The sequence below is a fragment of the Mustelus asterias genome, chromosome 25, assembly GCF_964213995.1.
Source record: "Mustelus asterias chromosome 25, sMusAst1.hap1.1, whole genome shotgun sequence".
NCBI classification, from domain to species: Eukaryota; Metazoa; Chordata; class Chondrichthyes; order Carcharhiniformes; family Triakidae; genus Mustelus; species Mustelus asterias.
In genome coordinates, this window is record NC_135825.1 from 8,221,278 (window position 1) to 8,248,835 (window position 27,558).

The window sequence follows — 27,558 nt, forward strand, 5'->3', positions numbered from 1 at the left end:
ATAAGTGGAGGATCTGGACATCTAATTCTGTTTGAGCTTTAAACCCTGAAATAGCAGCCCCGGACTCACGTGCTTTCTTGGTGATGACGGTGGTGGAGGGACTGGAAGGACCACTCCCAGCGCTGTTATAGGCCCGGACCTCCACGTGGTAAAGAGTGCTTGGCTTCAGTCCTGGGACACGGGCTGACAACTCAAGGCCAGGTGTTCTCACGCGATCAGCCGAGGCCTCCTTGTCATTTTCCCTCCAGTACCTTATCTTTGGAGACGGGAAAGACGCAACAAGGACACAAGAGAGAAACAAATGGAGAGCGTTAGAGAAGAAGATAAGGAAGTGAAAGACAAAAGTCAGGCAAATTGGTGAATGGCCATTTCACATTGACATCTCAGAGGTCACTTTGGCTCAGTTCCATGGTGTAGAAGGGATCGGAAACCTATTTTATATTGTTTCTGTTGAAGACAATGGAAATGAACTTTGAGTTGAGATTCGAAATCTCTTTTCTCCCAAGACGTTCCTGCTCTGAATAGAGGTGAGTGCCTCCCATACCTCAAAGCCATTGGTCCTCTCGTGTGGGTCTAGTAAGAGATTGTCTGCTGGCTATTCCACTGTGGAAACATCACAGTGAAGGCTAATCCTGTCCGCCACCCATGCATCACCCCCAGGGTTTCCTCCGGGTGATCTGGTTTCCTCCCACAGTCCGAAAGACGCGCTGGTTAGGTGCATTGGCCATGCTAAATTCTCCCTCAGTGTACCCGAACAGGCACCAGAGTGTGGTGACTAGGGGATTTTCACAGTAACTTCATTGCAGTGTTAATGTAAGCCTAAAGTTTTAAAGTTTAAAGTTTATTTATTAGTCACAAATAAGGCTTACATTAACACTGCAATGAAGTTACTGTGAAGGTCCCCTAGTCGCCACATTCCAGCACCTGTTCGGGTCAATAGCCAATGGCGGGGAGGGGGGAGTGGAGGGAGGTGGGGTGGGGGGAGTTGCCAGCTCCTAATTCACATGCCCGCGATCCATGCCCCTGAACTCAACACTCAGCCTAACAGGAAGGGGGATAGACCAATTAGCAACTCACCTCATAGCCTAGCAGTATGCCGTTCATGGTGACTTGTTCGACTGCACTCCAGCTCACCTCGATTTCCGAGGAGGACAGGCTTCTCGCCGACACCTGAGAGGGGGCAACACTCGGTTCTGAGGGGAGAGAGAAAGATTGGTTAGAAATGTGTTGAAAGATAAGGTAGACGTGCAGGTGAGCAGACAATCAGATTGGACAATGGGCTTCACTTTACCTGTTCTTGCTGGGCCTGTTTTTGGTGGGAGTGCACATAGTTAGGGTGGGCGCCATGTCCAACCCAACTACCAATGCACCTACCCTCGAGCTCACCCCCATAGTACGGGGTGGGGGGGGGGGGGGGGGGCGGGGGGGTTGGGGGGCAGACACTGAGATCAGCAGTCCACCCACCCATCATGGTTAAGTTGGTAAACCTGCTATCTTGGGCAAAGCAGCCAGCATAATTAAGGACCCCACACACCTCAGACATTCTCTCTTCCACTTTCTTCCTTCGGGAAAAAGATACAAAAGTCTGAGGTCACGTACCAGCCGACTCAAGAACAGCTGTCAGACTTTTGAATGGACCTACCTCACATTAAATTGATTTTTCTCTACACCCTAGCTATGACTGTAACACTACATTCCGCACTCTCTCCGTTCCTTCTCTATGAACGGTATGTTTTGTCTGTATAGCGCGCAAGAAACAATACTTTTCACTGTATGTTAATACATGTGACAATAATAAATCAAATCAAATCAAAAAAACCAGAGGTAGTTAGGCTTGTTACCATGCCATTTGACTCTGATAATACGTTGCCCACTTCATAAAATGGTCGGTGTGCAGTCAGGCAGCTTAATTTCTTTTAAAAATGAATTCATCAAAAGGCAGGAAGGAAGTGGGGTGGTTCTAGCTTCAGGGAGTTGCCCTCTGCTGATTGTGGGGGGGGGCGGTATCCCTCAGATAGACCACCCAATTCTTCCTCCCCAATCGTAACCTTAAACCCACCATCCTGCTCCACTTGCCTGGATGGGTGCAACTCCAACACTCAAGAAGCTCAACACCATCCAGGGAAAAGCAGCCCCACATTACTGGCATCCCATCGATCAACAAAAACATTCACTCCCACCATCACTGATGGACAGTGGCAGCCGTGTGTGTTCCATCTAAATGATGCACTGCAGGAACTCACCAAGATTCCTTCGGCAGCACCTTGCAAATCCATGACCTCTACCACCTAGAAGGAGCAGGGCAGCAGATACCTGTGAACTGCGTCACATGGAAGCTCCCCTCCAAGTCACTCACCATCTTGACTTGGAAGTATTTTGGACGTTCCTTCACTGTCATTGGGTCAAAATCTTGGCAATCACTCTACAACAGCACTGTGGGAGTACCTACACCACACGGACTGCAATGGATACGATAGTGACTTTTAAGGGGCGTCTTGACAAATACATGAATAGGATGGGAATGTAGGGATATGGTCCCCGGAAGGGTAGGGGGTTTTAGTTAAGTTGGGCAGCATGGTCGATGCAGGCTTGGAGGGCCGAAGGGCCTGTTTCTGTGCTGTAATTTTCTTTGTTCTTTGGTTCAAGAAAGCGGCTCACACCACTTCCTCAATGGCTATTAGGGAGGGGCAATGAATGCTTGACCTAGCCAGTGAATCCCACATGAATGAGTAATTTTTAAAAAAATTACACATTTATCTTCCTTCCTAAGGTGTAATGGTACAACTGGCAGTAAAAAAGGCTAATGGTATGTTGGCCTTCACAGTGAGAGGATTTGAGTATAGGGATAGGGATGCTTTACTGTAATTGTGTAGGGCATTAGTGAGGCCACACCTGGAGTATTGTGTGTAGTTTTGGTGTCCTTATCTGAGGAAGGATGTCCTTGCTACAGAGGGAGTGCAATGAAGGTTTACCAGGCTGATTCCTGGGGTGGCTGGTCTGTCATATGAGGAGAGACTAAGTCAGTTAGGATTATATTCACAGGAGTTTAGAAGAGTGAGAGGGGATCTCATAGAAACTTATAAAATTCTAACAGGGTTAGACAGGGTAGATTCAGAAAGAATGTTCCCAGTGTTGGGGGAGTCCAGAACTAGGGGTCATAGTTTGAGGATAAGGGGTAAATCTTTTAGAACTGAGGTGAGGAGAAATTTCTTCACCCAGAGGTTGGTGAATGTTTGGAATTCACTACCACAGAAAGTAGTTGAGGCCAAAATGTTGTGTGATTTCAAGAAGAAATTAGATATAGCTCTTGAGGCTAAAGGGATCGGGGGATATGGGAGGAAGAGGGGATCAGAATATTGAATTCGGTGATCAGCCATGATCATAATAACGTGGAAATGCCGGCGTTGGACTGGGGTGGGCACAGTAAGAAGTCTCACAACACCAGGTTAAAGTCCAACAGGTTTATTTGGAATCAAGAGCTTTCGGACACACACCTGATGAAGGAGCAGCGCTCCAAAAGCTCGTGATTCCAAATAAACCTGTTGGACTTTAACCTGGTGTTGTGAGATTTCTTGCAATGATCACAATGAATGGCGGAGCAGGCTCGAGGGGCTGAATTGCCTACTCCTGCTTCTAGTTTCCATGTTTGTATGTTTCTGGGAACTACGCTTTAGAAAGGATGGCAAAGCTTTGGGGACAATGCAGAATGAGCTTGCTAGAATGGCACCAGATATATAGGACTACAGTCAGATGGAAAGACTGGGGAAGATGCAGATACTCTCTGTTGGTGACAGATTGTCTAGAGATTTTCAAAATCTTGAGGGTTTTGACAGAGTAAATAAGGAGAAACCATTTCCACTGAGAGGAGGGGCAGTAACCAGGGGAGCACAGGGTTGAAACTAATTAATATCCAGGGAAATGAGGAGGATTTCATTTTTCCATGCAGTGAGTCGTCGTGATCTGGAACGCTGGCAGAATCAAAAGGGGATTGGATAAATACTCGAAAAGCAGAAACATGTGAACTATGGGGAAAGAATTAGAGAATGGTTATCATACAGTGCAGAAGGAGGCCATTTGGCCCCTCGAGTCTGCACTGACAGCGATCCCACCCAGGCCCTATCCCCGTTACCACACGTCCCCCTGACATTAAGGGGAAATTTAACATGGTCAATCAACCTAACCTGTACGTCTTTGGACTGCGGGAGGAAAATGGAGCACCCGAAGGAAACCCACGCAGACACGGGGAGAACGCGCAAACTCCACACAGTCACCCGAGGCCGGAATTGAGCCCGGGTCCTTGGCGCTATGAGGCAGCAGTGCTAACCACTGTGCTACCGGGCTGTGTTATAAAACAGGAGGCCATCTTACACATGCTGGCTCTCTGAATGAGCAATTTACATTGTCCCACTCCCCCACCCTATCTCTGTTACCCTGCAGTCCTTTTCCCCTTCAGTTGCTCATCCGATTTCCTTCTGAAAGCCTCAATTGAATGTGCCCCCACCTCACGCTTGGGGAGTGCATTCCAGATCCTAACTATACGCTGCATGAAAGGTTTTTCCCCATGTCAGTGTTGGTTCTTTAGCCAATCACCTTAAATGTGTGTCGTCCAGTTCTTGACCCTCTGCCAATGGAAACAGCTTCTTCCTCTTCACTCTGCCTAAGCCACTCATCCGCCTGAAGAACCTCAATCAAATTTTCTCACGGGCTTCTCTTCCTTCAGGAGGACAACTCTAACCCACACAACTAAAGTCACTCATCCCTCAAGAGCAGGGACGTGGGAACTAATCTGAAAGCTCTTTCAAAGAGCCAGGGCAGGCAGATGGGCCGAGTGGCCTACCTCTGCGCTGTATGGACCTCAGAGTAAATGACCCAAATGAAACAATGGTGGCAGAGGTACAGATTCATAGAATCCCTACAGTGCAGAAAGAGGTCATTCGGCCCATCGAGTCTGTACAGACTATCTCACCCAGACCTTCTCCCCCACCCCATACTTTTAACCCCCACATATTTTACCATGATATTTTACCATGAGGGGGGGCACGGTGGCACAGTGGTTAGCACTGCTGCCTCTCAGCGCCAGGGACCTGGGTTCAATTCCCCTGGCTTGGATCACTGTGTGGAGTTTGCACATTCTCCGTGTCTGCGTGGGTTTCCTCCGGGTGCTCTGGTTTCCTCCCACAGTCTGAAAGACGTGCTGGTTACCTGAACAGGCGTTGGAGTGTGGCGACTAGGGGAATTTTACAGTAACTTCATTGTAGTATTAATGTAAGCCTTACTTGTGACACTAATAAATAAACTTTTTAATCCATCTAACCTATACATCTTTGGACACTAAGGGGCAATTTAGCATGGCCAATCCACCCAACCTGCACATCTTTTGGACTGTGGGAGGAAACTGGAACGCCCAGAGGAAACCCACACAGACACAGGGAGAACGTGCAAATTCCACACAGGGTCTATTGAATATGAGAGAAGAAAGCAGATACACTGAGACCCAGGGGGTCTCAGAGGTGTGGAATCACCAGCCTTACCTTCCTCTGCGGAGTAGACGATTACAGTCTGGCTGTATGGCCCCTGACCCTTGTTGTTAAAGGCTTTCACCTTCACCTCAAAGCGACTGTACGATTCAATGGTATCATTCCGGTAAACATACCGCGAGGATTCAGCGCCCAGAACCTTCGCGTTTTTCCAATCCTTCGTCCCCTCCCTTCGGAAGGTGATGATGTAACCAAAACCCTCGCCGTTCTGGTACTCACGCGGCACAACCTTAAAATAAACCCGTCGTAAATAAGAGATGTTAACATTGAGAGAAACTTTTCAATCCTCATCCCAACCTTTCCTTCTCCTGAAGGGTTTGGCTCTGATCGGGATTCATTTTCTCTGGAGTCCAATAATTCTGCCCCCACCTCAATGTCCATAACTCATCATGGAGATTTAGTGGCCTAATTCTACTCCTATGCCTTATGGTCTTGAGGGAAGGAAATCTGCCGTCCTTACCCAGTCTGGCCTACATGTGACTCCAGAGCCACAGCAAGTTGGTTGGCTCTCAACTGCCCTGTGAAAAAACCTGGCAAGCCAATCAGATCAAGGGCAATTCAGAGTGGGTAACGAATGCTGGTCTTGCCAGCGACGCCCATCTCCCATCAAGAGTAAAAACAAACATGACATTTGTTTTTGTTGTCCATGCCTCTGTTGCTGAAGTTCAGGATTGTGTAGGCCTCTTTAATCACCTGCTCAACCTACCTGCCTCCTTGGGGGATTTGTGCACTTGCACTCCTAGGTCTATAAAGGACCTTGAAATTGAACTCTTTAAAATGTTTGATAAAGTAGAATCATAGAATCCTCTCGGGCAGACGGAGGTCATTTGGCCCACCAAGTCTGCACTGACCATAATCCCACTCAAGCCCTATTCCCATACCCTAGCTAGTCCCCCTGACACTGAGGGGCAATTTAGCATGGCCACTCCACCTAACCCACACATCTTTGGAGTGTGGGAAGAAACCGGAGCACCCGGTGGAAACCCATGCAACCACGGGGAGAACGTGCAGACTCCACACAGACAGTGACCTAAGCCGGGAATTGAACCTGGGTCCCTGGCACTGTGAAGCAGCAGTGCTAACCACTGTGCAGCAGCAGTGCTAACCACTGTGCCACCGTGCCGCCCTTACACACAGAGATGTTACCACTTGTGGGGAAGATCAAGGCCAAGGGTCATAAATATCAAATAGTCAATAATAAATTCAATGGGGAACTCATGAGAAACCTTTTTACCCCAAATCATAGAACAAAGAAACGCATAACACAGGAACAGGCCCTTCGGCCCTCCAAACCCGTACTGATCATGATGCCCTAACTAAACTAAAAAAAACCTTCTGCCTTTACTCAGTCCATATCCCTCTATTCCCTCCCTATTCATGGACCCATCCAGATGCCTCTTAAATGTTGTTAATGTGCCCGCTTCCACCACCTCCTCTGGCAGCGCGTTCCCGGCACCCACCACTCTCTGCGTGAAAAACGTCTCCCGCACATCTCCCTTAAACTTTCCCCTGCTCTCACCTTGAACCTGTGCCCCCTTGTAATTGACACTTCCAACCTGGGAGAGTACTGAAGGAGGCCATTTGGCCCATCATGTCCAGGCAAACTGAGTTGAGGAGGAACTTCTTCACCCAAAGGGTTGTGAATCTGTGGAATTCCCTGCCCAGTGAGACTACCTCGTTGAATGTTTTTAAGGCAAATCTATCAAGGATAGATAGATTTTCGAACAGTAAAGGAATTAAGGGTTATGGTGAGCGGGCGGGTAAGTGGAGCTGAGTCCACAAAAAGATCAGCCATGATCTTATTGAATGGCGGAGCAGGCTCGAGGGGCCAGATGGCCCACTCCTGCTTCTAGTTCTTATGTTCTTATGTTCTAAACTCTGCATTTCCCTCACTTCCTCACACTTTCAAATATTTCTCTTCAGATAATCATCCAGTTCTCTTTTGAAAGCCATGGTTGTATCTGTCTTCACCACGCTAAGCATTCCACAACGGCTCGCAGTGTAAAAAGCTTCCTCCTCATGCCATCATTGATTTTTTTTCGCCAATCACCTTAAAGCACTATCCTTCAGTTCTTGAACCTCTGCCAATGAGAACAGTTTCTCTCAATCTGCTCTGTCTAGACTGCTCCTGATCTTGAGAAATTAGAATGTGGAACTCACCACCATGGAGAATAATTGTGGGAAGGAGGAAAGGCACATTTAGCGGGGAGCTGGATAAGTACGGGGCGGCACGGTGGCACAGTGGTTAGCACTGCTGCCTCACAGCGCCAAGGACCCGGGTTCGATTCCTGGCTTGGATCACTGTCTGTGTGGAGTTTTCACGTTCTTCCCGTGTCAGCGTGGGTTTCCTCCGGGTGCTCCGGTTTCCTCCCACTCTTCAAAAATGTGCGAATTAGGTGGATTGGCCGTGGTAAATTGCCTCTTAATGTCTTAAGATATTAGGAGGTTAGATGGATTATGTGGCAAATGTGTGGGGCTACGGAGATAGGGCAGGGCGATGGTCCTGATTAAGATGGGTTGGTGCGGGCTGAATGGCCTCCTTCTGATCTGTAGGGATTCTATGATTCTAAGTACATGAGAGAGAAAGGAATAGAAGGGTTTCCTGATGGGGTGACATTCAGAAATCTGATGCACAAATCCGCTGTTCTATGAGAGGAAAGTATTCTGGCAATCTTCAGTCCCACTTGAGGTGTCTTAATTTTGTTCTTTAGTTCTGCATCAGAGTCCTGAATGTGCTGGGAAGAGGGAAGGGATAACAAAGGTTCAGACAGGGATTTTCCAGCCCCCCTCCCATGGTGTGTTTCCTGGTGGCGGAAGCTGGTCGCCATTGGCCGCCAGGGGGAATTTGTTTGGCTTACTCAGTGGGGAACCCACCGTGGGAGGGAGATGGGGGGGTAACCTTTGGCAGGACTGGAAAATCCCACCAGCGGGAAGGGCCAGAGAATCACACCTTTAGTCTCTTTCAGTAGAAAATAAAGAAGCCAGTGCACGTTATTGTCTAAAATCTCTGGTTCGGTCCTAAATCCTCCATTCTGCAGTTCTCCCAGTGAGGTCCCTACCCACTTTGAGCCAATTCCAGTCTGGGGCGCTCCGCAATACTTACCGCCCACAGCATTGTGACCTCGTGCTGATCTCCACCTCCACCGCTGATGTTTGATGGAGCAACTGTGGGAGCTAGGAGACACAAAGTGAACTATATTTATCTGTCAGAGCGTATTTAAGTGCAAGGCAACAAGACTTGGCATAACGTCTTTCTGTTTGACTTTGTGCTTGGAAATTTGATGCAAAGTAGAGATAGGATGGAAAATGGATTGGAATTCCCTGCATTCGTGCCAGAATTGGCTGGAGTACTCCAGGAGTGTGTCACCCACGCCAACACCATAGTTCAGAAAGCCCACCAACGCCTCTACTTCCTCAGAAGACTGAGGAAATTTGGCCTGTCAGCTACGACCCTCACCAACCTTTACAGATGCACCATAGAAAGCATTCTTTCTGGTTGTATCACAGCTTGGTATGGCTCCTGTTCTGCCCAAGACCGCAAGGAACTACAAAATGTCATGAATGTAGCCCAATCCATCACGCTAACCAGCCTCCCATCCATTGACTCTGTCTACACTTCCCAGCAGCCAGCATAATTAAGGACCCCACGCACCCCGGACATTCTCTCTTCCACCTTCTTCCATTGGGAAAAAGTTACAAAAGTCTGAGGTCACGTACCAACCGACTCAAGAACAGCTTCTTCCCTGCTGCTGTCAGACTTTTGAATGGACCTACCTCGCATTAAGTTGATCTTTCTCTACACCCTAGCTATGACTGTGTCACTACATTCTGCACTCTCTCGTTTCCTCTATGAACGGTATGTTTTGTCTGTATAGCGCGCAAGAAACAATACTTTTCACTGTATGTTAATACATGTGACAATAATAAATCAAATCAAAATAAAATCAAACTATTTGCTGGAGGATCTCCGGGAGTGCGCTGTTATTCCCTTTCCAGTTCTGATGACAGGTCGTCACCCTGAAACATTAACTCCGGCTGGGATTTTCCAATCCCGTCTGCCATGGGACCCGAAATTCCTGCCAGGTCTAGGGAGCGGTCCATCAAATCTTTCATCCAGCCCAAGGCAGGAATAGTGGCGGACGGGACAGGAAAGTCCCAGCCTCCGTTTCTCTCTCCACAGAGACTTCCAAACGACTTGAGTACTTCCAGCATTTCCTGTCTTTCTTTCCGACTTTTGACATCCCCGGGTGTGAGGTTGGGGGCGGGGGGCGGGGGGGGGGGGGGGGGGGGGGGGGGGCGAGGAGGGGAGGTGGGGGGGTGGGGAGAGGGGAGGAGGAGGAGGGGTGAGGGGGGCGAGGAGGGGAGGTGGGGGGGTGGGGAGAGGGGAGGAGGAGGAGGGGGAGTGGGGGGGAGTGGGGGGGAGGGGGGTGGGAGGGGGAGGGGGTGGGAGGGGGAGGGGGGAGGGGAGGGAAGGGGGAGAGGGAGGGGGTGGGAGGGGGAAGGGGAGGGGGAGGGGGGGTTGCGGGGATGGGGCGCCATGGTTTTATTAAGGCTCTCTAATAATTTACAGTGTTTTGCTATTTCGGGGTCACGGGCGAAGGCTCCTCACTCACCAGCTTCTCTGGTGCGTACAGTTTGTGACGGAAGGCTGGGGTCACCAGTCCCCAAGATGTTCTTGGCAATGACTCGGAATTCATAATCCATCCATGGTGTAAGGCTGACGATCCAGGCTGTCTCGGCATTGCCTTCGATATGTTGCGGCACTTGTCAGAGAAAATCCCAAAAGAGAGAACATCAGACGGTGTTTCCAAACCCCCCCCCCCCCCACCCCCCCACCCCCACCTTCCCCGCTCACCCAAACCCAAATTCACTTGACACCTCAGCGAGCCTGGAAAGAACAGCAAGGTCCCAGTTGCTGTTCCTGGTTCTGATCAGCCCATGGCTGAGTGGGTAGCACTCTCGCCTCAGAGTCAGCAGGCCAAATCCCGTTCCGGACACCTCAGCACAGAATCTCGGGCTGACGGGGGCGTGCAGTACTGCAGTTCTGAGGGAGTGCAGCACAGTTGGAGGTTCCATCTTCCAGATGAAATATTAAATCATGGTCCCTGTCTCTCGTGTGGATGTGAAAGATCCCGTGTCAACATTGAGAAGAAGAGTTGGGGAACGCTCCCCTGGGTCCTGGCCAATAGGAATCCCTCAATGAAACAGCTGATCCGGCCATTATCACATTGCTGTTTGTGAGATCTGTCTGCGGGCATTTCGGCTGCTGTGTTTCCCCAAATTACAGGAGTGTGTGTGTGCGCGTGGGTCTCTGTGTGAGTGAGTGTGTGTGTGCATGCGTGTGTGTGCGTGTGTGCACATGCACATGTGTGCGTGTGTATGTGCGTGTGTGCGTGTGTGCGTGCATGTGCGTGTGTGTATGCGAGTGTGTGTGCATGTGTGTGTGTGTGCGTGTGTGTGCGTGTATGCACATGTGTGCGTGTGTATGTGCGTGTGTGTGCGTGTGTGTGAGTGTGTGTGCGTGTGTGCGTGCATGTGTGTGTGCGTGTGTGTGTATGCGAGTGTGTGTGCATGTGTGTGTGTGTGTGTGCGTGTGTGTGTGTGCGAGTGCGTGTGTGTGTGTGAGTGAATGTGTGCGTGCGTCTGAGCATGTGTGCATGCATGTGCAAGTGTGTATGGATGTGTGTGCGTGCACGCGCGTATGTGCGTGTGTGTGCGTGTGCATGTGTGCGAGTGTGTATACGCATGGACGCACGTGTGCGAACGTGTGTGTATGCGTGTGTGCATGTGTGTGTGCGTGCATGTGTGCATATGTGTGTGTGCGTGTATGAGCATGTGTGTGTGTGTGTGTGTGTGTGCATGCATGCGTGTGTGCGTGTGTGCGTGTGTGTGGCAGAATCATACGTTGGTCCCTGGCGCATTGAGGCAGCAGTGCCAACTAGTGTTGTAGTTAGTCCTCACAGCCTCAATTAACTTGGCCATCGCTCCCTTATCCTCAGGGTTGATCTGGGAGGCACGGTGGCACAGTGGTTCGCACTGCTGTCTCACAGCTCCAGGGACCTGAGTTCGATTCCCGGCTTGGGTCACTGTCTGTGTGGAGTTTGCACGTTCTCCCCGTGTCTGCGTGGGTTTCCTCCGGGTGCTCCGGTTTCCTCCCACAGTCCAAAGATGTGCTGGTTAGGTTATTGGCCATGCTAAATTGCCCTTTAATGTCCCGGGATGCGTAGGTCAGAGGGATTAGCAGGATAAATAGGTGGGATTATGGGGATGGGGCCTATGTGGGGTTGTTGTTTGTGCAGACTCGATGGGCTGAATGGCCTCCTTCAGCACTGTAGGGTTTCTATGTTCACTGTGCTACTGCGTGTGATGGATAAGTATTGACCAGGACACTCCCATGCTTTTCTTCAAAATAGTGCAATGGGATATTTACATCTCTTCAAGGGCAGAAAGGCCCTTGATTAATAATCTCACCCAAAAGACAGAGCCTCTGACAGTGCAGCGCTCCCTGAGTACTGCACCGGAGTGTCAGCCTTGATTTCTGTGCTTGTGGCCCGGGACCTGAACCCAGAATCTTGTCACTCGGAGGCTACCAACTGAGAAATAGACTAAAGTGTTGGGCGGAAGTGAGAATAGGAATGATTTTTTGGAAAGCTGGCAACCGTGTGGGCAGAGCTGTACTTTCTCCTACTCACACACTCGCCCGAGGTTGCTGGAATCCTTGAACGCTTTTGGATGTGAAAGTTCAATAACTGCAGGAGGCACGAGAACACTCAAAGAAAGAGGGAAAACTGTGTTTCCCCCTCCTCCACACTGCTACCCACGGCCAATTATTTTGGATAAAAGAAACTCCAGACCAGCTGCTTAGGGTAAACCTCACTCTGGCCTTTTATACGATTAACATGGAAATCTTGAGACAGTGAATTAAAAAAAATTGGTTTTGATATTCTTTTCCAAATCTCCCCGTCCCGCCCACCTCCCCACAACCCCTCCACACCCTGAAACCCACCCTCGACTCTCTGTCAGCAGCGAGGCCTGCACTGGGTTAGTGTTGGGGGGAAGTAACAGGGCAGCCGCTGGATGAATCACTTGATGAAGGAGCAGCGCTCCAAAAGCTCGTGATACCAAATAAACCTGTTGGGCTTTAACCTGTTGTTGTGAGACTTCTTACTGTGCCCCACCCCAGTCCAACGCCGGCATCTCCACATCATGCATACCTGTCCTGACGTTCTTCCATTCATCAGACAGTGAGGTCCGGGCTTGTATGATGTACTTGCTGATTGGGCTGTGATTATCGTAGCCTCGGCTCCAACTTAGCAGCACCGAAGTATCGTTCATTTCTTTCACCACAACCCCTCCCGGAGGGCCAGGCGGACCTGGGAAACAAGAACTTGCATTAATGTAGCGCCTTTAATGTCCCAAGACACTTCACAACAACATTATCAGACAGAATTTGACGCTGAGTTACGTCAGGAGATATTAGGTCAGGTGACCCAAACTTTAGCCAAGGAGGTACGTCCTCAGGAGGTGGAGAGGGAGGGAGGCGGCGAGGCTTAGGGAGGAGAATTCCAGAGATTATTGGAAGCTGAAAGCATGGCTGCCATTGGGGGGCGATTAAAAACAGGGATGCTCGAGAGGCTGAGATAAAGCTGGGGGGTCCTTTTCAGTGGAGTTGAGGCCAAAATCAGCCATGATCTTACTGAATGGCAGAACAGGCTAGAGGGGCTGAATGGTCGGCTTCTATTCTTTCTTACATTCAAGGCCATTGCTGTACAGAATCTGAGGTCAGTTACAAGCTAATTGTTCTTAGGTAGAGCCCCCCTCCGCCTCCCCAATCCCCACCGGTCAGTCAATTAGAGATCATAGAACCCCCACAGTGTAGAGGGAGGCCGTTCGGCCCATCGAGTCTGCACCGACAACAATCCCACCCAAGCCCTATCCCCGTAACCCCACATATTTGCCCCGCTAATCCCCCTAACCTATGCATCCCCTGACATTCAGGGGCAATTTAGCATGGCCAATCAGCACATCTTTGGACCGTGGGAGGAAACCGGAGCACCCGGAGGAAACCCACGCAGACCCAAGACGGGAATCGAACCCAGGTCCCTGGAGCTGTGAGGCAGCAGTGCTAACCACTGTGCCACCGTGCTGCCCCAGATCAGCCATGATCTGATTGAGTGGTGAAGCAGACTCAAAGGGCTGAATTTGCCTTCTTCTGCTCCTAATTCCTATGTTCCCATGTAGGGGGCATTTCCCGTCTTGAGAAGTTTCTTTCATAGGTGAGTGAGTGCTTTTAAATCCTTGGACCTTCCGAGGTCTGTAAAAATCAGCAGAAATCAACTGGCTTTCTGACATTTATTTATAAAGCCCGATAGAAAACCTTTGAAGTGTACTGATATCAAAAAGACACTTCTTAAAAGCTTTTTGTATACAGATGAAATGAATCTCTTTGTACACAGATAATGGAATGCCCTGTCTGAAAAGGGCAATGGACATAGATTCAGTCTTGGCTTTCAAAAGGCAATTGGATAAATACTCACAAAGGATGAACTCCACAGGGCAATGGGAAAAGAGCAGGGCATTGGGACCAATTCGTCATCCCTTTTGAAGGGAGTCACAGTGGTCAGCGCTGCTGCCTCACAGCGCCAGGGACCCGGGTTCAATCCCGGCCTCGGGTCACTGTCTGTGTGGAGTCTGCACATTCTCCCCGCGTCTGCGTGGGTTTCCTCCGGGTTCTTTGGTTTCCTCCCACAGTCCAACGATGTGCGGGTTAGGTTGATAGTCCACCTAAGGTGGATTGGGGATAGGCCAGAGGGGAGAGTCTTGGCACATTCTGCTGATTTTCATTCATGTAGTTTCTTTTTCTACTGGTCTGACTGAAGTGATTCGCACATAAAGTAAGGGCAAGTGAAGTGAGGTGCATACTGATTGCTCACAATATTGACTCTGAGAGCCGTGCACTCCCACTGCATCCAATGTGTCGATATTTCTTTTGTTTCTACTATTCAAAGTTGGTGATATTTCTATTAATATATAAATGATAAAGCATTTTCCATAACTCGTTACAAAATATTCAGCGTGCACTAAATGTAACTAAAGTTTATTTAATGGTTTCACAAGTAAGTCTTACATTAACACTGCATTTAAGTTACTGTGAAGATCCCCTAGTCGCCACACTCCGGCGTCTGTTCGGGTAACACTGAGGGAGAATTTAGCACGGCCCAATGGACCTAATCAGCACGTCTTTCGGACTGTGGGAGGAAACTGGAGCACCCGGAGGAAACCCACACAGACACGGGGAAAAGGTGCAGACTCCACACAGACAGTGACCCAAAGCTGGGAGTCGAACCCGGGCCCTTGGCGCTGTGAGACAGTAGTGCCCCCACCGTGCCGCCCGATCTTAATCGTGGAGTCGTTATGAGTGAACAAGGCTGATTTCAATCTTGTGGCCCACTGAGATGAAGGAGGACCACTCATGCGGCCCCCTGACTAGCCTAGGCTGCCCATCACTGCTGTATACCTTTCTCCAATCCATTCAGCACTGCTTCATGTTTCCTATCAATCCGCCAATTCCGTAGCAATGCTATCTCTGTCTAATTTATGTCACGGACTCTTCACCTTTGTTGACAAACGAGAAACTCAATCAAACTAGTTAAACATGATTTGCCTCTAACAAATCCATGCTGTCTTTCCATAATTAATCCAGATTCATTCCGGGGTTCTTTGCCATGGTGTATTTGCCACAGGAGATTATTCTTCCACTCCTGCAGACTCAAGTCCAATCTTAGAGGGCGGTAACCCAATGAGGAATTGTTTTCCGAGTCAAGGATATCCAAAATTGGAACATGTCGCCCCGGAGTAACCCTGGCAACAAGACGCCCACCCAACTTGATGGCCTGTAAGCGGCTAAGAAAATTGACATTTGCCAGAGAATGCCCCAATCAAACCTTGTTCCTGTCTTGTTTTCTTCAATAGTACAAGGCTTAGGAGAGTGATTGGAATGGAAAGCAGTCCCCGAGGATCCCCCTATCCCCTTTAATTATTTCGTGAATAGGGCCTTTGTCGTTCTGAAAGCTTATGGAAACATCTGTCACGCCAGCTGTTAGTTGGATCCGGAAGGTCTGTCATTCACTGAAGTAACCAGCCCTTTATCTGCATGCGGTTGATTATATGTCACATCCCTGTGACATTTGCAGCATCAAAAGGAATTGTAATTAACAGGGGAGGCTGAGGAGATTAATATACATCAGTCCAATATCAATTAAAAACTGAAAATCACTGAACAAGGCTGATTTCAATCTTGTGGCCCACTGAGATGAAGGAGGACCACTCACCACTCAGTGATTCGAATTCAGTGCTGTTTTAAAAGCTAGCAGAATGAGAGACAAGATGTCCATTAACATCACTTGCTATTATTAACTTGCTGCGTTTTACCCCTCCGTTTTTCTTAATCACAACATTATACTGCACAGGAGAAGACCACTCGGTCCATCATGCTTGGGCTACCTCTTTCTGGAAGCTGTCCCATTGGCCTTACACCCCCATACTCGTCTCGATTAACCTGCTAATGTTTCTTTTCAAGCACATATCAAACTCTCTTTGTGAGTTCCGATTGAATCTGCTCTCACCACCCTATCAGGCAGTGTGTTCCCGCTCACAACACCTCACCGTCTAAAATAAATTCCCCGCCCCTGGTTCTTTTGCCAATGATCTCAAATCTAATTACAGTGGAAACACTTCCTCTTTAATTACTCTAGTAAAACCCTTCATAATTCCTCACCCTTCCCTGCTTGAGTCTCAGCTTTTCTAGTCTCTTCACGCATCTGGAGTTCTACATCTCTGGCATCATCCTCGCCAGCCTCCCTAGCATCCTTGCTTTTTATTTGTGGGACATGGGTGCCCCTTGCTGGCCAGCATTTATTGCCCATCCCTAGTTGTCCTTGGAGGGCAGTTGAGAGTCAACCACATTGCTGTGGATCTGGAGTTACAGGTAGGCCACACCAGGTAAGGACAACAGATTTCCTTCCCTAAAGGACATTAGTGAACCAGATGGGTTTTTCCGACAATCAACAATGGTTCCACGATCACCTGCAGATTCGTAATTTCAGATTTAAAAAAATTAAATTCAAATTTCACCATCATTAATGACAGGATTCGAACACGGGTCCCCAGAACATTAGCTGAGTTTCTAGATTAATAGTCTACGACAATACCATTAGGCCATTGCCTCCCCAGATTAGGGATGTAATGACTTCAATCAGGCCATAGAGGTTGGCCTATTGGATTATGAACTTCCTGATTAAGGATCCAATTGATGGGCCAATCAGGGAGTCTTTGCCTTGTACTAAACAAAGAACAAAGAAAACTACAGCACAGGAACAGGCCCTTCGGCCCTCCAAGCCTGCGCCGCTCATGCTGCCCGACTGAACTAAAACCCCCGACCCTTCCGGGGACTGTATCCCTCTATTCCCATCCTATTCATGTATTTGTCAAGATGCCCCTTAAAAGTCACTATTGCATCTGCTTCCACGACCTCCCCCGGCAGCGAGTTCCAGGCACCCACCACCCTCTGTGTAAAAAACTTGCCTCGGACATCTCGTTTAAACCTTGCCCCTCGCACCTTAAACCTGTGCCTCCTAGTGATTGACTCTTCCACCCTGGGAAAAAGCTTCTGACTATCCACTCTGTCCATGCCCCTCATAATCTTGTAGACTTCTATCAGGTCGCCAATCAACCTCCGTCATTCCAGTGAGAACAAACCGAGTTTATCCAATCTCTCCTCATTGCTAAAAACCTGGAGTGTCAGTTCCTCTGGCACCCTGGAGGTAGGACTGCTGACTGATAGCACTCTGTGTACTGCTGTTAGAGTTTGTAAATAAAGGGATTTTGGTGAAGGGACTTCTGTCTCTGAAGACTTATTACAGGGGGAATGGTGTCAACATTGGTCCGAGGAACATAGGAACAGAAGGATTCAGCTCCTTGAGACTTTTCCACCATTCAGTAAGATCACGGCTGATCTGTGACTCTTGTGTGTGCTTTTGCCCCATATCCCTTGACATCGTCGAACAACAACAATCTAAAAAACCTCAGCTTTAAATTTTGCAGTTAATCTGGCATCAGTCGCCGCTTGTGGGAGAGCGTTTCAAACCCCCACCCAGTGACTACATGAAGAATTGTTCCCTCATTCCACGGGCGGGATTCTCCAGCCGCACGCACCGCAAGAATGGAAATTCCCGCTCGAGCTCAACGGATCTTTGAATGGTCCGCCGAATTTCCTGTCTCGATTCCCGCGGCGGGCGAGACGGGAGAATTTCAGCCTACACCTGACAGGCTTGATTCTAATTTTTACAATACGACCCCTAGGTTCGCCCATCGATGGAAATAGATTGTCTCTAATTAATTAATTGTCTCTATTAGGAAATAGATTTCAGCAATCCATTCTCCCATGATAACTTAAAAACATTGGCCAATTCACCCCTCACCCTCCTAAGTTCTGAGAATGCAACCTTGGTTTGTGTATTCTGTCCTTGCAATTTAACCTTTGGAGTTCAGGTATTGTTCTGGCAAACCAATGCTTCTCTCTCTCCAAGGCCCATATCCTTCCTAAGGTCTGGTCCCCAGAACTGCTCACCATATCACAGGTGTGGTCGAACCAGGGCTTTGTACAGCTGAAGCATGGTCTTTACCCCCTTGTATTCTACTTTTCTAGATATAAAGGCAGGCATTGAATCAGCCTTTTGGATTATTCTTTCCACCTGTTCATGACATTTGAATAATCTGTGTACTTGTTCCCTTGAACCTCCACTGTTATTAGCTTTCCACCATTGAAATCAAATTAAACCATTTCATTACGGTTCAGAGTTCTTAACAAATGGAAAGGAGGCTGTGTGGAGACCAGTTAAGCTCCATTGTTTAGCCCTGGTCAATTGTTAGCCGAGACAGTAAGTATCGGTTACCTACTCAACCTGTGAGCGTTGTAGCTTTACACCCCAACCCAATATCATCTTTTATCTCACAGCCCCTACACGGGCAAGGTCCTGGAGGCAGTTATTGGATGGAGATTAGGAGCAGGAATCACGGCTGCATTTTTCTTTCCCTAAGGCTAGCTCTTTATTTTATAAAGTTTATTTATTAGTCACAAGTTGGCTTACATTAACACTGCAATGAAGTTGCTGTGAAAATCCCCTAGGCTCCACACTCCGGCATCTGTTCGGGTACACTGAGGGAGAGTTTAGCATGGCCAATGCACCCAACCAGCACGTCTTTCGGACTGTGGGAGGAAACCGATGCAGACATGGGGATAACGTGCAGACTCCACCAGACGGTGACCCAAGCCGGGAATTGAACCCGGTTCCCTGGCACTCTGAGGCAGCAGTGCTAACCACTGTGCCACCTTGTCGCCCTCTTTCAACCTTATAAACTTTATAAATAACACAATTATATCTGATTACAAAAGGATATTTGGAACAGGAGGAGGCCATTCATCTCTTTTAGAGTTTCCCACCATTCAATTCGATCATGATTGATCTGTATCCTATCTCCATTTCCCCAGCTTGGTTTCATTACCTTGGATACTCTTCCCTAACAAGAAATCTCTCTCAGTTCTGAAATCTTGACTCAGTCTCAACATCTCTTTGGGGAAGAGAGTTCCAGATTTCCACAACACTGAGAAGTCGTGCATCCTGACATTACCATTGACTGGCCTGGCACAGTGGTTAGCACTGCTGCCTCACAGCGCCAGGGACTTGGGTTCAATTCCTAGCTTGGGTCACTGTGAGGAGTTTGCATGTTCTCCCTGTGTCTGCGTGGGTACCCCTGGGTGCTCCGGTTTCCTCACACAGTGCAAAGATGTGCGGGTTAGGTTGATTGGCCATGCTAAGTTACCCTTTAGTGTCAGGGGGATTAGCAGGGTAAATATGTGGGCATAGGGCTTGGGTGGAATTGTGGTCAGTGCAGGCTCGATGGGCTGAATGGCCTCCTTCTGCACTGTAGGGATTCTATAATTCATTTTAAGGTTACTGCCATCTTATTCTGGACTCTTCCACCAGGGGAAATCCTTCCTCTCCATCCACTGTTTCAAATCCTTTAATCATCTGAAACATGTCAGTTAGATCACTGGAGGGTCTGCAAACCCGATCTATGTAACGTGTCCTCATCATTGACCCCTGTTAGCCCTGTTATTACAGGCTTGGGTTCCTTTCTGAGAAGGTTAAAGGGGTGACCTTGTGAGGGTTTTTAAGACAGTGGAATGGTTTGATCGGGTATATCTAGGGAAGGTGTTTCCACTTGGAGGTGAAGCCAGAATTAGGAGCCATAAATACATGGATGGCACAGTGGTTAGCACTGTCGCCTCACAGCGCCTGGGACCCGGGTTTGAATCCGGCCTCGGGTAACTGTGTGTACGTTCTCCCTGTACCTGTGGTCTTCAGCTCTGACGAAGGGTCAGCCAGACTCAAAACGTTGGCTCTATTCTCTCTCCACAAATGCTGTCAGACCTGCGGAGATTTTCCGGCATTTTCTGTTTTTGTTTCAGAAAGGAATAGAAGCAATGCCGAGAGGGTGAGAGGAAATCGAATGGAAGGGGCCTTTCCTGGCATATTAACTCTGGCATAGGCCAGATGAGCTGAACGGCATGTTTCTGAGCTGCAAATACTATAGTCATTCTATGCAATCAATGGATGATCCTTACCTCTCACAACCAGCTTTGCAGATGCGAAGGTGCTGTCCACTACCGTCTGGGCAGTGCATGTGTACTTTCCAGAGTGATGCAGCTGCACGTTGGTAATCTTGAGGTCACCAATGGTTTCCCGCTGCAGGTCGAGGGATGGAAACAAGTTAGTGTGAATCAGGCAGTGGTACAAATGGCTGCACTGTGACCCATTGATAGATCGGCACCGGCCTTACCCACTCAAATAGTTTAAGTTTATTTATTAGTGTCGCAGGTAGGCTAACATGAATACTGCAATGAAGTTACTGTGAAAATCCCCTAGTCGCCACTCTCCAGCGCCTGTTCGGGTAACACTGAGGGAGAACTTAGCACGGCCAATGCACCTCAGCAGCACGTTTTTTGGACTGTGGGAGGAAACCGGAGCACCCGGAGGAAACCCAGGCAGACACGAGGAGAACGTGCAAACTCCGCACAGACAGTGACCCGAGGCCGGGAATCGAACCCGGGTCCCTGGCGCTGTGAGGTAGCAGTGCTAACCATTGTGCCACCGTGCCACCCAAGTGAATATCATGGGTGATAGCATGAATCAGAATCAGTGCTCTCCTATCCGGGCTCCCAGCTTCCACTTTACTCTGTTGCTACATGTGGCAAGAGGATTTGAGTATAGGGATAGGGATGTTTTACTGCAATTGCTCAGGGCGTTGGTGAGGCCACACCTGAGTATTATGTGCAGTTTTGGTGTCCTTATCTGATGAAAGGATGTCCTTGCTATAGAGGGAGTACAGCGAAGGTTTACCAAGCTGATTCCTGGGATGGCAGGTCTGTCATATGAGGAGAGACTAAGTCAGTTAGGATTATATTCACTGGAGTTTAGAAGAGTGAGAGGGGATCTGATAGAAACTTATAAAATTCTAACAGGGTTAGACAGGTTAGATTCAGAAAGAATGTTCCCGATGGTGGGGGAGTCCAGAACTCGGGGTCAAAGTTTGAGGATAACCTTTTAGAACTGAGGTGAGGAGAAATTTCTTCACCCTGAGGGTGGTGAATGTATGGAATTCACTACCACAGAATGTGGTTGAGGACAAAACGTTGAGTGATTTCAAGAATAAATTAGATATAGCTCTTGGGGCTAAAGGGATCAAGGGATTTCGGGGTAGAGAGGATCAGGATAGTGAATTTGATGATCAGCCGTGATCAAAATGAATGGCGGAGCAGGCTCGAAGGGCCGAGTGGCCTACTCCTGCTTCTAGTTTCTGTGTTTCTATGTGTGCTCACTTGCACCAAGGCCTGTACGCCCTTTACTCCTCTTGTGCGTGCTGACCTCAACTGGCCCCTGGTCTTGCAATGCCTCGATTTAAACAGAAAGTGAGGCTGGCACAGGGAAAATCAGAGCATCTTGTGAGGTGACCAAAAAATAGAAAATAGCGAAGCAAGGTTGGAACAGAGTCTGGACAGGATTAGAACTATAATACAGTGAAAACCTTTGAAAAACTACCTGAACAAACTTCAATATTTGTGCATAGAAAAGCAACGTGTTAACTTAGATGATGCTATAATTGAATAAATTATTTGAATTGTTGATTTATTGTGTGCTGTGTACATCAATGATGTTAGTGCATGGTGGGTGGCAGTGCGTGGCACGGTGGCACACTGGTTAACCCTGCCTCAAAGCGCCAGGGACCTGGGTTTGTTTCCTGGCTTGTCTGTGCGGAGGTTGCACTTTCTCCCCGTGTCTGCGTGGGTTTCCTCTGGGTGCTCCGGTTTCCTCCCACAGTCTGAAAGACGTACTGGTTAGGGTGCATTGGCCACGCTAAATTCTCCCTCAGTGTACCTGAACAGGCGCCGGAGTGTGGAGACTAGGGGATTTTCATGGTAACTTCATTGCAGTGTTAAGCCTACTTGTGACACTAATAAATAAACTTTGAACAATATTTATGCTTGGGAAACCAGTTATTAACTAAGAAACAGTACTTTGACTTAAAGAATTCAGAGTCACTGCGACCGGAATTCTCAGGCCATTCACGCCCCATTGCCACTGCGAGCGAGGATAGAGAATTTGACGCTCAGTTAAATCTCTGTTCATTGCAGTCGGACCAGGGAACCCCGCCGGTGTGAACGGACGGAAAATTCCAGCAATTTCTCTCACATCCTGAACAAACTGAGCAAAGATGTGGAGATGCTGGCGTTGGAGTGGGGTGGGCACAGTAAGAAGGCTCACAACACCAGGTTAAAGTCCAACATGTTTATTTGGAATCACGAGCTTTCAGAGCACTGCTCCTTCATCAGGTGAGTGAGGGAGGACTGATGAAGGAGCAGCGCTCCGAAAGCTCATGATTCCAAATAAACCTGGAGTTTTGAGACTTCAAACTGAGCAAAGCACAGCTAACAATAACTTAGATTTGTAGAGTGCTCTTAGCAGAGTAAAACATCCCAGAATGCTTCACAGGGATGACATCAAATAAAATTTGGACACTGGGCCATATAAGGATTTATATGGGGAGGAGAGGTGCTCAAAAGCTTGGTCCAAGACGTAGGCTTTCAAGAATGTCTTAGTTATGGAATGGTGAGGTGGAGACGGAGAGCTTTAGGGAGGGAGTTGCAGAGCTTGTGGCTTCGCTGCCACTGTGGGGCAATTAAAATCGAGGATGCATGAGATACCAGAATTGGAGAAAGGAAGGGATCTTGCAGTGTTGCAGAGGGAATAAGAATGGGTAAAGCCTTGGAGGGAGTTCCAAACAAGGCTGAGGGTGACCATAAGATCATAAGACATAGGAGCAGAATTAGGCCACTCGGCCCATTGAGTCTGCTCCGCCATTCAATCATGGCTGATTTTTTTCTCATCCCCATTCTCCTGCCTTTTCCCCATAACCCCTGATCCCCTTATTAATCAAGAATCTACTTATCTCTGTCTTAAAGACACTCAATGACTTGGCCTCCACAGCCTTCTGCGGCAAAGAGTTCTGGCTGAAGAAATTCCTCCTCATCTCTGTTTCAAAGGATCATCCCTTTAGCCTGGTTCTAGTTTTTCCAACTAGTGGAAACATCCTCTCCACGTCCACTCTATCCAGACCTCACAGTATCCTCTCATCCTTCTAAACTCCAGCGAGTACAGACCCAGAGTCCTAAACCGTTCCTCATACGACAGGGTATCAGATTGGACCCCCCTTGTCCATTTACCCCAATATTGGGACAAGAGCCTTCAATTGCCTCAGTTGTCTCTGAAACTGACTCCAGAACCTCTCCAACTCTCACCAATCATAAACACCCCCTGTTCGATAAAGCTTTCAGTTACTTCTCCGAATCTTTCCTTTTCTAGTTCCCTATTCATTTCCTTATGCCTTTTTCTGAAGTACATTAGGAATTCTCTGCCACAGAAGGCTGTGGAGGCCAAGTCACTGAATGTCTTCAAGAAACAGATGGACCATTTATTGAGATTGTAATGGCACCAGGAGGTATGTGACAAAAACGGGAACATGGTATTGAGATAAAGGATCAGCCATGATCATATTGAATGGTGGAGCAGGCTCGAAGGGCTGAATGGCCTACAACTGCTCCTATTTTCAATGTTTGTTTAGTAAAGAAGTGTCTAAGCCAACTATTTTACAGCAGAAAATCCTCTTTTAATGTTTGTGATAACCTCCAGGACTTGCAAAGGAATCATTAATTGATCTCCCTGTAGAACCCATGGAATACAAGCTCCCTGGTGATTGGTAATTACCTTACCAGGTGGAGCTCGTAAACTGTGCCCTTTATAAAGCAGGCCCCTGAGTGGGTCCATTATTGTATTGTCCCAGTTGGGACCTGTTGTGTTCACCACAGGCCTGTGGTTTTGCTTTATTTTGTGCAATAAAGTACACCGTTCTTTTACAGCTGACTCCTGAGTTATTATAATGAGAATGCCTGTTATTAGTCATAGAGTTATAGAGGTTTACAGCATGGAAATAGGCCCTTTGGCCCAACTTGTCCATGCCGCCCTTTTTCTTAACCATTAAGCTAGTCCCAATTGCCCGCAATTGGCCCATATCCCTCTAAAGCCATCTTACCCATGTAACTGTCTAAATACTTTTTAAAAGACAAAATTGTACCCGCCTCTACTACTGCCTCGGGCAGCTTGTTTCAGACACTCACCACCCTGTGTGTGAAAAAATTGCCCCTCTGAACCCTTTTGTATCTCTCCCCTCTCACCTTAAACCTATGCCCTCTAGTTTTAGACTCTCCTACCTTTGGGAAAAGATATTGACTATCTCGCTGATCTGTGCCCCTCATTATTTTCTAGACCTCGAAAGGATCATTCCTCAGCCTCCTACGCTCCAGAGAAAAAAGTCCCAGTCTATCCAGCTTCACCATCAAGTCCCAGTAGCATCCCAGTAAATCTTTTCTGCATTCATTCTAGTTTAATAATATGTTTTCTATAATAGGGTGACCAGAACTGTAGACAGTATTCCAAGTGTGGCCTTACATTGTACAACTTCAACAAGACGTCCCAACTCCTGTATTCAATGTTCTGACCGATGAAACCAAGCATGCCAAATGCCTTCTTCACCACTCTGTCCACCTGTGACTCCATTTTCAAGGAGCTATGAATTGGACCCCTAGATCTCCTGGAGTTAGTCAACATCTTTTCCCAAAGGTAGGGGAGTCTAAAACTCGAGGGCATAGGTTTAAGGTGAGAGGAGAGAGATACAAAAGGGTCCAGAGGGGCAATTTTTTCACACAGAGGCTGGTGAGTGTTTGGAACGAGCTCCCAGATGTAGTAGTAGAGGCGGGTACAATTTTGTCTTTTAAAAAGCATTTGGACAGTTATATGGGTAAGATGGGTATAGAGGGATATGGGCTAAACGCAGGCCATTGGGACTAGCTTAATCACCACACAACTAATGATTGACGAATCAAAGTTCATTTTCAGATATGTCTAAATCAATGTTGTAACATTGGTCATAGATTGTCAAATATGGAGATAACTCAGACACTTGCCTTGGCCTAAGATTGGGCTCAGGCACCGAGTGCTGCTTGGTGGTTGCATTATACTCACTATGGAAACGCGTTGGTAGTGCTCTCCCATCATGTCAAAGTCTATGGGAGAATCATTGATTGCCCAGGTGAAGGTGAGGTCCATGGTGGGATCGTGGCTCGCGTGGCACTGCAGTATGACGTCCTCACCAAGGTTGATATCAGCATTGGATGGAGCGAGGGTGATTTTAGTGGCATCTACAAGAGAATGGACCAAACAGAGGCAGGGTTCAACAAATGACAAAACAAAGAGAGACAGAGAGAGAGAGGGAGAGAAAAGACATCATCAGAATGTGCTTAAATATTCTGAAAGAAAAAATGCAGGGTGAGTGAGGGAGGTGGAAAAGAGACGGACTGGTCAGCTCACTTCCACACCCACTGTCTCAGCTTGTCCAATCAAGCGCTAAATGGACAAAGACTCCACACCCAACTGGAACTGAATACTGAAAGGTCTGGATGGAGTGGACGTGGGGAAGATGTTTCCATCAGTACAAGAGACCTCGGACCCGTGGGCACAGCCTCAGAATGAAGGGGCAACCCTTTAAAACCGAGATGAGCAGGAATTTCTTCAGCCAGTGAGTGGTGAATCCGTGGAATTCATTACCACAGAGGGCTGTGGAGGCCGGGTCATTGAGTGTCTTTAAGACAGAGAGAGAAAGGCTCTTGATTGGAAAGGGGATCAAAGGTTATGGAGAAAAGGCAGGAGAATGGGATTGAGAAATTTATCATAGAATCTTACAGTGCAGAAGGAGGCAATTTGGCCCATCGAGTCTGCGCTGACCACAATCCCACCCAGGCCCTATCCCCAGAACCCCATGTATTGAACCCTAGCTAGTCCACCTGACACTAAGGGGCAATTTAGCATGACCAATCCACCTAACCCGCACGTCCTTGGACAGTGGGAGGAAACTGGAGCACCCGGAGGAAACCCACGCAGACATGGGAAGTGCGTGCAGACTGCACACAGACAGTGACCCAAGCCAGGAATCGAACCTGGGTACCTGGCGCTGTGAGGCAGCAGTGCTAACCACTGTACCATTGTGCCTCCCCATTCAACCAGCCATGATTGAATGGTGGAGCAGACTCGATGGGTCGAATGGATTAATTCTGGTCCTATATCTTATGGTCTTATGGAAGCCAGACGCCATATGGCGACGTAATGCCATGATTGGAAAGTCTGTCATGTCTAGAATGACAAAGGTCCCCACACACAGAATCAGAGGCTCAAAAATGTCATAGAGAAAGTCACAATGACATGATATTTAATGATGGTCCCAGTGGTGGCAGGAGTTTTTATCCATCCTTGCGCTGCCTCGTTATAGCTGCTGTGAAACATGCCCAAACTGGCTGACATCGATAAATGCAGCTGGCAATGAAAAATTGCAGGCGATTTATTTTAAAATGGCTGCCCAATTCCACGCCTACTTGTCTTCCGCAGTCTGGGGAGACGCAATGCCGACACAGCGTCATCACGCCCTGTTTTATGTTTGAGCGGAGGACAGGCAGACCGCCCGATTTGGGAACCCTGAAATCCAGCCAGAGATCTTCTTGGGGTGTTGCGTATCGTCCCAATGAGCCGTTTGCATTCCTGCTAAAAAAAAAACCAGACCAGGCAGACTGACCTCTGACCGACACGGTGCCCGTGCTGTTTGCCTTCCCCTTGTAATTCTCCGCAAAGCAGCTGTACTTCCCTTCATCCGTTCGACTTATATTCCGAATCCTCAAGGTACCGTCCGTGAAGATGGTCATTCTGGGGGGAGCAAAACAAGACGTGGGGAAGTAGCACAATTACGAATGGAAATCGCCTTCAGGCCCAATCCAATGTTTAATGAGACAAAAATAGAAAATGCTGGAAAATCTCGGCAGGTCTGACGACACCTGAGACAGAATAGAGCCAACGTTTCAAGAGAAATGTCATCCAGACTCTGGCTCTATTCTCTTCATGATGTGGAGATGCCGGCGTTGGACTGGGGTAAACACAGTAAGAGTTTTAACAACACCAGGTTAAAGTCCAACAGGTTTATTTGGTAGCAAGTACCATTAGCTTTCACGAAGGAGCAGCGTCCCGAAAGCTAATGGTATTTGCTACCAAATAAACCTGTTGGACTTTAACCTGGTGTTATTAAACTTCTTACTCTATTCTCTTCCCACAGATGCTGTCAGACCTGCTGAGATTTTCCAGCATTTCATGTTTTTGTTCCAGATTCCAGCATCCGCAGTATTTTGCCTTTAACCAATGAGTGCCTGTTGTCCAAGAAGATCCCTATAGCGAAAGTTTTCAGTTCTTCCTCAGTTTCCTCCATCATTTGTAACTTCTAACTTATATCAGGGCTTCTCAAGCTCTGT

The 27,558-nt window shown here is 48.0% G+C and overlaps 1 protein-coding gene across 1 annotated transcript in view; it reads right to left on the minus strand.

Moving 5' to 3' along the window:
* The window catches only part of cntn2 (contactin 2), a 213,594-nt gene that overhangs the window by 13,022 nt on the left and 173,014 nt on the right, over positions 1-27,558 (minus strand). The window contains exons 13-21 of the mRNA XM_078242070.1: positions 26,835-26,962; positions 25,235-25,410; positions 20,224-20,344; positions 12,752-12,910; positions 10,151-10,300; positions 8,641-8,711; positions 5,532-5,766; positions 1,078-1,193; positions 70-256 (exon numbers count right to left, since the gene is read on the minus strand). Of these exons, the coding sequence (XP_078098196.1) occupies positions 70-256; positions 1,078-1,193; positions 5,532-5,766; positions 8,641-8,711; positions 10,151-10,300; positions 12,752-12,910; positions 20,224-20,344; positions 25,235-25,410; positions 26,835-26,962 (1,343 nt within the window). The remainder of the gene's footprint in view (positions 1-69; positions 257-1,077; positions 1,194-5,531; positions 5,767-8,640; positions 8,712-10,150; positions 10,301-12,751; positions 12,911-20,223; positions 20,345-25,234; positions 25,411-26,834; positions 26,963-27,558) is intronic.